Raw genomic sequence first — 12518 nt, forward strand, 5'->3', positions numbered from 1 at the left:
CCGGAAAGATCACGGTGTTTGCGTTCGAGTCCTCGACAGTACGCAGTCACAGATATGATGTTAAAGCTCAAAACATACGGATAATTCTATAGATTGATAAAGTTCAAAACAAACTGCTTGGACAACTTAGCAGGCAATCACTAACATCTTACTGAGTTAATAAAAACCAAGAAAGAGAGACCTATCTAAGAAGCTTTTTCCCAAACTGTGAACTAACAGTTCAATCGACGCCATTTTTACTTTGATTCGTGTCGATGCTCGTCATACTGCTAAAGTGGAGCATGGAACTCGAACCAGTAGGAACCAGAAGTGCGAGAAGAAAATCGGAACTAGGGCGAATTTCACCTCCCCTGAATGTTCCCTTTTTTAGCAAACGCAGGAGAACCAATTGTCACTCCAGAATCATCACTCACTCCGACAGCAGAGCCTTCCTTTGATCCGTTTTCGCTTGCTTTGTCCAAAGAAATGAGACTGGAAGTTTTATCTTCCGGCAGATCAATCTGCGAGGCGGCCTCTTGAAGCTGCAAAGCATACTCCAAGTTCCACAACACATCTCCCATGTTAGGCCTATCTACACCGTATTCAGCAAGGCATTTCTCTGCAGCTTCTACAAACTTTTTCAGCGAACCAGAGTCAACTGAGCTAGCGATATAAGGATCAATTATCTTTTCGATCATGCCTTTCCTGTGCCACTGCATTGCCCACTCAGCCAAGCTCACCTGCTCTCTTGGCAGGGCCGGGTTTATGACAGGCCTTGCGCATAGCGCCTCGAAAAGCACCACACCAAAAGAATAGACATCGGATTTCTCAGTTAGCTGTTGCCTTCTGAAGTACTCCGGATCAAGATAACCAAAACTACCCTTGACGGCTGTGCTGACATGGGTTTGTTCCAGCGTAGGCGCAGCTTTTGACAAGCCAAAATCTGAAACTTTTGCTACGAAATTCTCATCGAGGAGAATGTTTGTTGTCTTTACGTCACGATGTATGATACCTTGTGCGGCACCAGTGTGCAGGTAATGTAAACCGCGAGCAGCACCAATGCAAACCTCAAGCCTTTGTTTCCATGACAGTGGAGGCTGGTTCGAGCCATAGAGGTGGTCGCGAAGCGGTCCATTCGCCATGTACTCATACACAAGGATCATTTCATTATTCTCATCACAAAATCCGATCAGCGAAACAAGGTGGCGATGGCGCAGCTTGGAAAGCATGTCCATTTCTGTTCTGAATTCGTTAATGCCTTGCTCCGAATTTGGATTTCCTCGTTTGATCGCGAGCTTTGTGCCATCTTCCAACTCCCCAAGGTACACTTTTCCAAACCCACCAACGCCAATCACTACCTTGTCATCAAAGTTTTGTGTTGCATTTTGTAACTGAGCGAAGGTGAAGGACCTTCCATAGGATGAGAAGTAGCCTGAGTAACCGCTTTTGCTCTTGCGCGACCCAAAGACGCTTGATTTGCGAGAGCTGTTCTTGCTGGAGAAGAAGCTAGACTGGCTCGAATGGAGAGGAAGCAACCACGACGAAAAGCTGTTTCGCTTTTCCCAGCCTTGAGGTCTTTTGCGCCACCGGACAACAACCACAACAACTAACAACATTGCTGTCACTCCCATTGCCAAACCAACGCCGGCAACTATCTTCTTCACGGTGCTTACTCTTCCTGGCCCCTTGTACGATCCATCAACCCCGAAAAGACCATCCAGGCTATCCGCAACGTTGGTCATCTTTAATATCTCCAATCCATTAAGAAGTGCATCCTGAGAGCCTGACCCAGTAGTTCCGGGACCAACCTGAATTCTGATGGTACTATTTTCACTTGACACCGCCGTGGCATTGAGCACGAAATCTTTGTAATACGCAGTGGAGAGCGCGCCGGTGAGTGAGGAAAGGTCAAGGTTGGACGCGGCCATCATCCCGTTGATGTAGAAATTGAAGTATAAATCGTTAAGGGTTTTACTCACAATGTCAGCAAAATGCAGCCTAATCAAATACGAAAACTCTTCTTCGACATTCAACTTCCAAGTGAGGTTGAAATTCTGCTGGCTTGTAGCAGAGTCTCGCATGTGTTGAGCAGTTGAGTAAACCCAATTCGGGGCAATCAATGGAGAAGCGCCACTCTGTGGATACTTGATGGCTTTCGTAGCCACAGACGCGTTTTTAGCTCCTTGTGGAAATACATTGTATGCACTATCAGGCTCCCAAGTCCTTGACAATGTGTCGTTTCCTGGAGATATCAACTGCCCTCCAATGTTTACACGGTAACGAACTTGAAAAGCGTAATTAGCCAAGCTGTTGAAGTCTCCAACCGGAGAAACGGATGTAGCTGAATTGTTGAACATAGTGTCAGGGGCAGAGACAACCTCAATAGCATTAACAAACGCACACGATTTCTTCTTGGGATCGAAATGTAGCGAAAATCTGTTTTCCGTGACATTGAGAATGTACTCTTTAAACACCAACGTCATATTGTCTGTCACGGAGAAGTCATGCAAGAGAACATACTTATCCGCGTTCACTGAAAAAACCGCTCTCGTCAGATTATACGTGTTGTGTGGAAGTGGATAGAAGTAAAGCCTGATCCAATGCTGCCCCGGTTTGTTAATGTAGAAAGAGTAGGTGGATTTTTCGGAGAAGATTCGCGCAGTGCGATACAAAGGTTGAGAGGAAGGTGGTATAGAGGAAGAGGCATTGGCAGTGATTGAATCAACTGAAGTTTGGACATCTTCGGTTGTGGACAAAAGACTAGCCGTGTCACGGTCTGATTTGAATGTCCTGCCATCGTCAAGCTTGGTTTGTTGGGACGAGCCACAATCGATGAGAAAGTTATCGGAGGGAGAGAATGTGGCAGTAGGAGGAGGAGGAGGAGAAGAAGAAGAAGATTCGTGACCTTTGGCCGAAACAAAGTTGGCGAAGTTGAAGGTTGACGTGAATAGGAGAAGGAAAGGAAGGGATAGGGAGAAGAAAGGCCGAGGCATTGGTGGTGATGCCCCATTGATCTTTCTCCCCATCGTTGATGTTTTCTAGCGGGGTTTAATTAAGGAGGAGGCAGCAACGATGGGGCAATGGCGGCGGTGGTGGCAATGGAGGTGGAGGTGTTGATCATAGTAATGGGATCGGATTGGATTGGACACAAAACCAAAATGCAGCAAGGTTAACTCAAGAACAATGGGGGTGGTGAGGGAGGAGGAATACGTGGTTTTCGAATGTATAAAAATGGTTAAACAGTTGGAGGAAACAGAAAAGAGAAGATAAAGATTAGATCAGAAGAGATGATGAAGTTGTTGGAGGAAGAAAACGTGCAGAGATGTTTGTTTCTGTTGCTGTTTTTGTTTGTTTGAGTTTGTGTGATGGATGAGAGAGACTTGGTAAAAGAAATGGAGAGGGACAGCGAGCTATGCGTTGAGCCCTCAAACCTCTATAAATATATATATGCATTTGTAATCTTATCACTAACTACCTTACTAATCCAAATATTGTGCTTAACACAAAATTATGATGCTGCGACGTCGTTTCAAACATATCGAACATTGTTTGGCTCCTTTGCATGCAAGGCGCAACTTTTTATACAAAAGTAACTAGTTATGCATGCATGTCAAATCATGATTTAACTAGAATGAATAATAACTACTTAGAGCTCGTTTAAAACTGTTCACGTAAGAATCACTTTTGCTCATAAACACTTACGTTATAAATTCTTTCATTAAGAAACGCATTGAAAGTTTTATTAAAAGCCCTAGTACTTCATAAAAAGCACATGAAGGTACTTAGGAATAAGCATTTTGACATTCGCTTATCTAGAAAGTGCTTCCAATATTAAAAAATCACTTCTAACTTTCTTTTGTTGAAACGTTTTTTATTGTCAAAAAGTATTTTAGTTACTCTAGGATTGGTGCATGCACACTAGAGATTGCAGGCAAACCAAAACACGCATGAGTGTTTCCCAAGTCGATAATTATATGAATAGTAAATCACGTTTAAGAGGAACAAACCAATAGTATGACGACAGAGATGGACGGCTTCGAAGAAGTCAGCAAATAAACGTATTAAAATGCAGGCCAACGTTGCTTGGGATCTAATTAAGAGCAAGGAATAAAATAGCGATGATATCGGAAATATCGGTAGTAAAAAAATACGGAAATTTCGATAGAAATATCGGGATATTATCGATATCGATAAAAATTAAATAAAAACCACAGAAATTGTAAAAAAAACTTGGAAATTTTTATTGAAACTTTACAGGATGTTTATTTAGTCAATTATCTATTAGTTTATCACAAAAAATTGGAAGGAAATGCATTGCATGATAGATATAACTGATTTAAGTTGATTATATAACGAGCTGGCAACCATTGTGAGTGTAGAAAATATGTAGTAATTAATTAAATAAGTTTAAACACACCATAATCATTTATATATAATGAATTAGTACAATATTTTACACTTTATATATTGCATGGTAAGATACATGAGTGACTTAGCAAGGTCTAAAATATCGATGATATCGGAAATATCGGTAGTCCAAAAAAATATTGATAGTCTAAAAACACGAAAATTTCGATGAAAATATCGGAATATTATGGATATTTTAGACCATGATTATTTAAGAGTCAACTCTTCAACTTTGTACAACAAAAAGAGGTTGATCCGCTTTTCGAGAAGTATTAAGGAGACCCTCTCAAAAGTAAGAATTTTCGTGAATTCTCTGCCACCTCATGTTTTTTATACAATATTTTATAATGTTAACACAAAAATTAATATTAAACTGTTAGATAGCGGAGAGTTCATATAAGTCATGCTTTTGAGTCTCCTTAGTATTTCTCTCAATTTTTTATCTATTAGATTGGAACGTTAATAAATGTAGTATGTCATCAATTCAATGTTGATCGTTAATTTCTGCTAAGCAATCCAGACTTCTAAAGAAAAATTAATAAAAAAAAAGAAAATTTATAAATTCAAAATTTTAGAAACTTGATTTTATTTATGGTAATTATTAAACGGGTTAAACCCAATGTTACAACAAAAAACAAGGGATCCACCAACATTTTGTGGATCAAAGAATGCTGAATTTTCAAAGCATGTAATTTTGCTTGTATAACAATTTAACTTCTAAACTGTATTCATATGAACTAAACCCAATTACAGCTTTCCCTCATTGCACTTGACAACCCTGCTCTTCGGCTCCAAGATATATCAGTCCCCGGTGTATTCTCTGAAGACCAAAAATGGATAAGAAACCGCCTAATGACACAAACAACAGAGCTTCGCAGCTCTGTAGTTCATACGGCATGGCGTTAACGTATGAACTTATTCTAAATGAGATCTCAAATAGCATGTGTTTGTTGAGAAGTATAATTCATCGGTAGGCCTTACGTGTCCATGAAATCGCTAATGCAAAGACGGGAGAGAAGTAAAATACCTCTTTTGTGTCTCGCAAGCGTAGAAGATCCAACCTTTCATGAGGACGCCGGTTTGATAAGGAAGCAAGCTGCGTCCAATCATACATTAATGGCGTTAGTAACATGATCGTGCCCTCAATATACTAACGGTAAATGAACAGAAAGTTATAAGGTTACCCAAAAGCTGAAGCGTTCAGGATCTTGTAGTGAAGGCATCATCACTTCCACACCGAGAAGTCTCTCAAGTCGTCTTCGATCTGCAAAGAGACGGTCATACATTAAAAGTGGAATATGGGATACCAACATAAAAATAGGGGCAGAAACCATTTTCATGGAAACTGGCAACACATGTATACTCTCGAAAAAGACCATACGTCATCCCTGAGCATTTTACCTTGACGTGCCGCTCTTTTACCCCGCGCTATCCATGATCGAGCATATTCTGCTGCATTTCTTGCCAATTCCTGCAACTGTACAGACATAGAAGTTAAACCACTGTGCACAACCAAAATGACAGGAAAACAAGGAATGACATTATCGTCCATCTTCCCATTTCGAGAAACCAAAGTATCATAAACTTACTTCTTCTCTCGCTTCAGACCCTTCTGGTGGAATGTCTTGCACCCATTCAATCTCCGCAACACGGTATCTGAAAAGCACATTAAAATGACAAATATATTTAGCAAGATGCCAAGAACAGTTACTGGAGGCTGAATGAATAGCTAGACAACTCACCCATCTTGGTCCCAAGATCGAATTATGCAAAACCTTCGCCGACTTTCAATCTGCTTGAAATTTTATTGTTATAAATATATGACTGGCTCTATGAAGAGGAAAATCACAAAAAACAGTATGCCACGAAACATAAAGGATAATCGTTCGTTAAATGAAAAGTAGTATCTAACCTCTAAATAAAAACGCCCATCTGGAAGTGGCTCACACCTACATAGATAGTAATTAGTAAAATAGTTATAAGAAAAAAAATCTATAAAATAGAAGTATTAAGAGGCAACATTCATAGTGGAGTTTACAAATGACATTCTGCATGATATAAACTTAAGAAGGAAAGAAGGATGATGAAAGACATACTCGGTAATTTCCACTTCGCAAGCAAAATCAGCTATTGAACCTGTTGAAGAATCAATGATAACCTATAAAATACAAGAAAGCCAGAGTCGGTGAAAGTTATACTTCGTATCAAACTTCATATAGGTACAAAATGTTGAAAAGGAAAGAAAAGGACCAGTGACAATAATCTACCATTCCCATCCGACGATTGCCTTCCATTATCCTCCTTACCTGTTGTTTAAGTAACAAGTTAGTTAAAAACAAAATCTATAATTATTCTATACAAACACATGGACCATACAAATGTACCAAGTTGATAAACAAAAACTTTGCCAGATAAGTTTGTCAACATAGTTCTTTTGCATAAAATGTACCTCTATGTCAATATTTTATGAATGTCATATGTGAAAACTATAAATTGCTAAGCAACTTACCATAAGTCTATACCGCGGTTCAAAAATGTGCAGCGGAAACTTCTGGAATGGGAGGACAACATCCATTACAAAGAGAGGCATCAAATCAACACCAAAGTTTGTCATTTGGTCATTCTCTACCTTCCTTTCGGCAAATTCTTCTGGGAAGTTCTTTTGTATAATGTCATTGAGTGTAACACTGGCAAAAATGAAAATAAAACATTGCATGATGAACATTACAAGGTGAAATCCTGAACCGTTGCCAGGATGTTCAGCCATTCCCCAACTAAAAAAAAGCATGGGCACAAAAAACCATAAAGCAATAATTCTGATGTCAAATGATACAAGTCATTCAAATATTATAAATCAGCAATTTACCTGATTGCGCACGTTCGAGGACTAATGAAAAGAACTGTTCGGCACAAAGGACATTTGTTACCTAAGATAATTAACACAGGTCAGAGAAAGAAGAAGAGAAAGATATATACAAGCTCAATTAAATAGAACAATACCAGCAAAACACTCACCCCGATCCATTGACTGAAATAGGCATGAACGACAAAAGGAATGCCCACAAGGAGTTGTGACAGGTTCGTATAGTAATTTTAAGCATAGTGTGCAATCATAGTCATCACTGCGTTCTGCTTTTCTATGGCTTCTCCTCCCTGTGAAATTAGCTCGTATTCTCTCTAAATTCTGGAAAGATTCCTGAAGATAATTGCTACAGAATACCACACAAAAACAAATTAGAAATTCACAAACAGAATCTCGTACAGCCAGTGGGTTTGAATAACATATAATATGTTATATCCATTTATTTAGTAATCAGGAAAGTGAATAGCGTTATTATTACCTAAAAGGATTAACCTGAAGACCCGAAAGAATAACATCACGGGCCATTTCATATTTCTCCAACTGCCAATTCAAATGAATGCAAACTAATCAATCACAAGTAAAAAGGTGGAAGGGGGAAACTAATCATTGCAGAGAAAAATAATAATAAATAGTTGTAACCTCATATCCAATCTGACAAAAATTATGAAAAGGAGCCACACAGCGTGACAAATTTACAAGTAATTAACCACTGGTTGCCTCTTCCTCTTAAGAAAAGTATAAAGGTAAAATAAATAGCAACACATTCTCACCAAAATGAGAGTTTCGGCCTTTAATATGTACGCCTTTTCTGAATTACTTAGAAGGTTGACTAACTTCTCTGCATCCTTTAATGCAAGCTGAAGATTTTTTAAGTTCTTTAGAATGTAACCAACGGCTATCCGGTTGAAAAAGACACTTGTTTCCTAATACATAAACAGTGAACCAATAAGACATACTTCAGCATGTGTTGTGGGATCCAATCCAGTCCGTGCTTTATATTCAGAAGCCGATGCTGGTATGCGTTTAAGGAATTTACTGATCCTGCTTGAAATAAGGTTAACAAAACATATTACAAACAGTGTACAAAATTAGGTCAAAATTCATCTCAAAGATGCTTGAGAAAAGCAGCATAACCTAGACAGTGAATGGCAGAAAAATTAAGGTAAAAGAATATAATATATAAAATTAACCTGATGTAAGCAGCACTTCGGTTGGCAAGAATAATTGGATCACATGGTTTAATGTTATTGGCTCTGGAGTAACAATTAATTGCCTGAGGATATGAACTTGATTAATCAGCAATGGACAAACAAGAATTCAGAGAAGCTAACCGAAAAAATTTCAGTCTAAAACTTAAAACTCATGAAATTACACAAAATATTAAGCAGAATGATAAAGAGCTAATGATCATTCCAGTCACCAAGAAAAATGTATCATTTGATTGTAACATTTTTTATTTCCTAAAGTAATAAGCATGCCAATAGTGGCAACACAGTATCAAGGAATACTCCGATGATAATAACGACAACAATAACAGTACTACAATAATCCTTCCCAAACTGATAACCCTTGGTGCCCCTACACTAAACAGAGCAAGAAGGAAACCACCACAACAAAAAGGTTTAAAAACAAAAAATTACATGTCCCTTCAGTTGACGGAAGAACGACATTGGTTGCAATACCATGTCTTCTTTTGTCAAAACTAGTACAGCATATAATTACCTCTTAAGGAATATAATCAATAAACACTGAATCTCTGCTTCCCGTATACTCCTCTAAGAATCTCATATCAACGACATCTACCTGATCACAATCACCATTTCCAATAAAACTAAGGTTACTAAAAGCCTTGGTCATCTAAGGAAATCCACAAATACAATGGAAGAAGATTATAGTCATCCCTCATATCAGTCCTCACAACTCAAATAGTTGGGTAAGACTTAGTAGGTAACTCCAAAGACAAGGTTTCCTAGGATAGTTGCAACAAATCAAGAACACTAATAAACCATATCGTGTGGATTTTAAAATTTAGAAGCTCACATAAGAAGATAATGTACACACTCAGAATGAAAGTGATTGACACTAACATATCACCTCCTCAAAGCGATTCTCCCGAAATGACTGATTTCCATTCTTCACAAGATCAAAAATGTGACCAAATATGTCCCGGGGCAATGATGGCTCTCCTTCATTAGCCTGCATTTCAGACATTGCCATACCATCAGATTCACCTGAACTCAAAACTTACTCAAAAATATAGTCTACTAAATATAGTCTATTATCTAAAAACACAAAAAGTGAGTTTTTAGAGTTTTTAAACTTAAACTCAGTCCTTTCTTTTCTCTCCCTCGTCCCCTCTCACTCCAAATCTATCTCTCTTTTCTTCTTTCTCTCTCTATGTTTTGAAAAATTATAAAAAATTTCAAGGATACCAAACAAGCCCTTAACATGCCGAATGTTCCGCAGTTTAAATTTAGCTCAAAAGTTCGAAAAAATAAACAACCAACCAATGGCACCAGCTATATAAACCAATGAAAAAAAGAACGCGAATTCGACATGATACTTTATTTAAATGGATACAAAGGAAAGAAAACAAGCAAACTATAATAATCAATTTGTTTTTTCATGAAATATTCGCAGCAGCCAAACACTACAAACAAAACTTGAATCCAATGAATGATGAAAACTCCGTTCTTCGAATTCGTTGGCAAAGAAAATGCCGGGAAAACACAAGAAACTTCAATCTCTCCACCGAACCAAGTTCCCAAATTACATCTACCAAGCACGTTGCAGCTAAAATTTTCTCGTTTCCTCCACTCCTACAGCTTTAAATTATTAAAAAATATCAAGCTTAAATTAAAAAAAATAAAAAATTCTCCCACATGTTCTTCTTCCATCGATCAAATAACTAACAAAATCACGTTTCCATCGGAAAAATAAACATAATCCAGCTACAAATTACTCAAATTCTCCTCATTTTCCCACATTTTCTCAGCAGCCAAACAGGCCAAACAAAAATAACAGAAAAGAACGCACGCTCACCGAATTGTAGTCCTCGACGTCGGCAGGCACGTCGGTGCCGAATCCGGACGACGACGGCTCGGGCTCGCCGGACATGGAGGAAGCCGAATCCAATCCAATCCAATCCGCAGAAAAAATCTTGAAAGTTCGAAGCTTTGAGAGAGAGAGAGAGAGAGAGAGAGAGGGTGAAGACCGAGGCTTTAAAAGCTCGGGGGAAGCGCTTATAGAGAAGCGAAACAGTTGTGAGTACGAGTGCTGCTTCTGCATGCTTCGTGTTCGTTTCTGTGCCCCTTCATTTCACTCGCGGACCACATTCCACGACGTCCTCTCCGCGGCTTTTCGCTCGAAGTTTTTACTAGCGGCTTTTTTGCTTCCTGTTTCCGGATCCTCTGTGGCCCGTTCTATCCGAGCTCGCGATCGCATCCCGTTCTATCCCGCTCGATTTAAGTAGGAAGACGAGTTATCACTAGTCCGGTAAACGTGTCATATCTTCATTGGCTGATATAATTTCCCGGACTTTTCTCCCGGGAAGCACTTAATAAAAAAAAAATCACTAACAATGTAGCCACGTGGACAAGAGAGTTTTTAGTGTATTTGATATACAGGACAAACACGACATATTATATAGAATTGGAGAGACATTTGAAAATAAAACTTTTTCCTATTGCATAATAAGCTATATCGGTGCAATCGTGCAAGTCATAATTAAAAGTCGAACGCCACAAATAATTAGTTATTTTTTTTCTTATGAATGTAACAATATATTTATAGAAGGGTTGAGAAGTTTGGGCTCAACAGCGTAATAGACCTCATAATTTGATATCGATTACTTTCTGCTTACAAGTAATGATGGATAATTAAATCATAGTATTAAGCGATAATAATTTTTAAATATTTATGAATGTGACCAGAGCATTGTGAGTAGTTATGTTTCAAACGTTTGGAGGAACATGAATGAATTGGATACAGAGTGTAAAAGCCGTCTTGGTCTTAGATCACCTTTTGCTGGTTGAAACGGCAACCGTCTTACAAATACAATAAGACAAAACTCGTGTCTAAGTTATCAACTAACCCCAATCTTAATTCTTAATCATTATATTAGTGAATCTATGTGACTTGGAATGAAGACCAAGAATTTACAAGTCAATAAAAAAATGTGGGTCAAAATTTAAAAAAAAACATTTAAAGAAAGCCCAAGAAGAATGAGCCTAAAAACATTTAAAGAAAGCCCAAGAAGAATGAGGAGTACGAGAATTTTTCAGTGTGTCGAGAACATAGTATGAAACACTATAATTGGTTTAAAACTTAAAAAAAACTAAAAAATTTAGTCTATGACACTTGGTATTCCACTGTGTATTCTCAGCATACTAAAAAAATTCTCGAATAATACAAGCTAGGGCAGATTTGGGTAGGAGTGGATTTGGATCCTCTCCTGAGCTAATGGAGAGGATCCTCCTAACCCATCATCGTGGACCATTGGATTTTTATCCAATGATTATAATTATTATAACTTTAAAGGGATCCTCTTTTTTGTAACCGTTGGATAAAAATTCAACGGCCTAGGATGATAGGTTAGAAGGATCCTCTTTATTAGCTCAGGAGATGATCCAAATCCGGTAGGAGTGAGTTGGGATTATGTGGACTAAGGATTTTAGGGTGGTGTTTGATTGAGATAAGGCCACGTTGACCTGGTTATTTCCACATTATTTTTTCTGTCCTTTTGGTTTTACTATTGTTATTATTCTATTTTTAAATTGATATGCAACTAAGCATCTGTCTTTGTCTTAATTCAGGCCTGCTTTCCCACACAAAAAGAACACTTAGTTGGTTTGAAAGTTAAAACTGTTACTGTGGAAAGTAGTGCTGTTTATAAGCGTTTTTAGATAGTAAAAGAGTTTTTAAGTTGTTTTGCTAAGTAGTTATGGTCGAAATGGTATTTGGGTAAATTATATGGCAAGTTTCGTATCAAAATCTGGTTTGTGGTTCAAAGTGATCATTTGGTCTAACAGTCGATGTTCTAAAAAATTTCGCCTAACACTGTCTAAGCTCCGCTTAAGTGCTAAATGATTTGTCATCACCTCGATTAATTCATGGTGTTTCAAACTGTAGTAAAAATGCGAAGTTAAATGCATAAAACAAACGAGCAAGATTTAAATCTTGTCTTGTATTGTATTGTATTGTCGCTATGAATTTGGAATCAATTAAACTTGGTCGGCATCAAGTGTGTCTTTTTCTCATCAGGCATAAA

General features: G+C 38.1%; 1 protein-coding gene across 1 annotated transcript; it reads right to left on the bottom strand.

Annotated features, from left to right (window-relative positions):
* Positions 1–200: 200 nt before the first annotated feature.
* On the bottom strand, positions 201–10672 carry LOC103431228 (probable receptor-like protein kinase At5g61350). The gene is made up of 18 exons (XM_070811850.1): positions 10292–10672; positions 9344–9445; positions 8440–8522; positions 8206–8290; positions 8020–8106; positions 7728–7789; positions 7402–7595; positions 7253–7313; positions 6896–7073; positions 6654–6692; positions 6483–6544; positions 6299–6335; positions 6129–6178; positions 5976–6042; positions 5788–5863; positions 5571–5650; positions 5414–5482; positions 201–3017 (listed from the first exon to the last, which is right to left on the bottom strand). Exons 1-18 carry the CDS (start codon positions 10535–10537, stop codon positions 342–344), a joined length of 4254 nt encoding a protein of 1417 aa, XP_070667951.1. The 5' UTR covers positions 10538–10672; the 3' UTR covers positions 201–341.
* Between the last annotated feature and the right edge of the window lie 1846 nt (positions 10673–12518).

The sequence above is a fragment of the Malus domestica genome, chromosome 14 (assembly GCF_042453785.1).
Source record: "Malus domestica chromosome 14, GDT2T_hap1".
Classification (NCBI taxonomy): Eukaryota; Viridiplantae; Streptophyta; class Magnoliopsida; order Rosales; family Rosaceae; genus Malus; species Malus domestica.

Coding starts and splice junctions, on each gene's coding strand:
- LOC103431228 (XM_070811850.1), bottom strand. CDS start 10,537: ATGCAGAAGCAGCACTCGTACTCACAACTGTTTCGCTTCTCTATAAGC. Junction 8,107..8,205: donor ATCCCACAACACATGCTGAA/GTATGTCTTATT, acceptor AAAAATCTTCAG/CTTGCATTAAAGGATGCAGA. Junction 5,483..5,570: donor CTGAACGCTTCAGCTTTTGG/GTAACCTTATAA, acceptor GATTGGACGCAG/CTTGCTTCCTTATCAAACCG.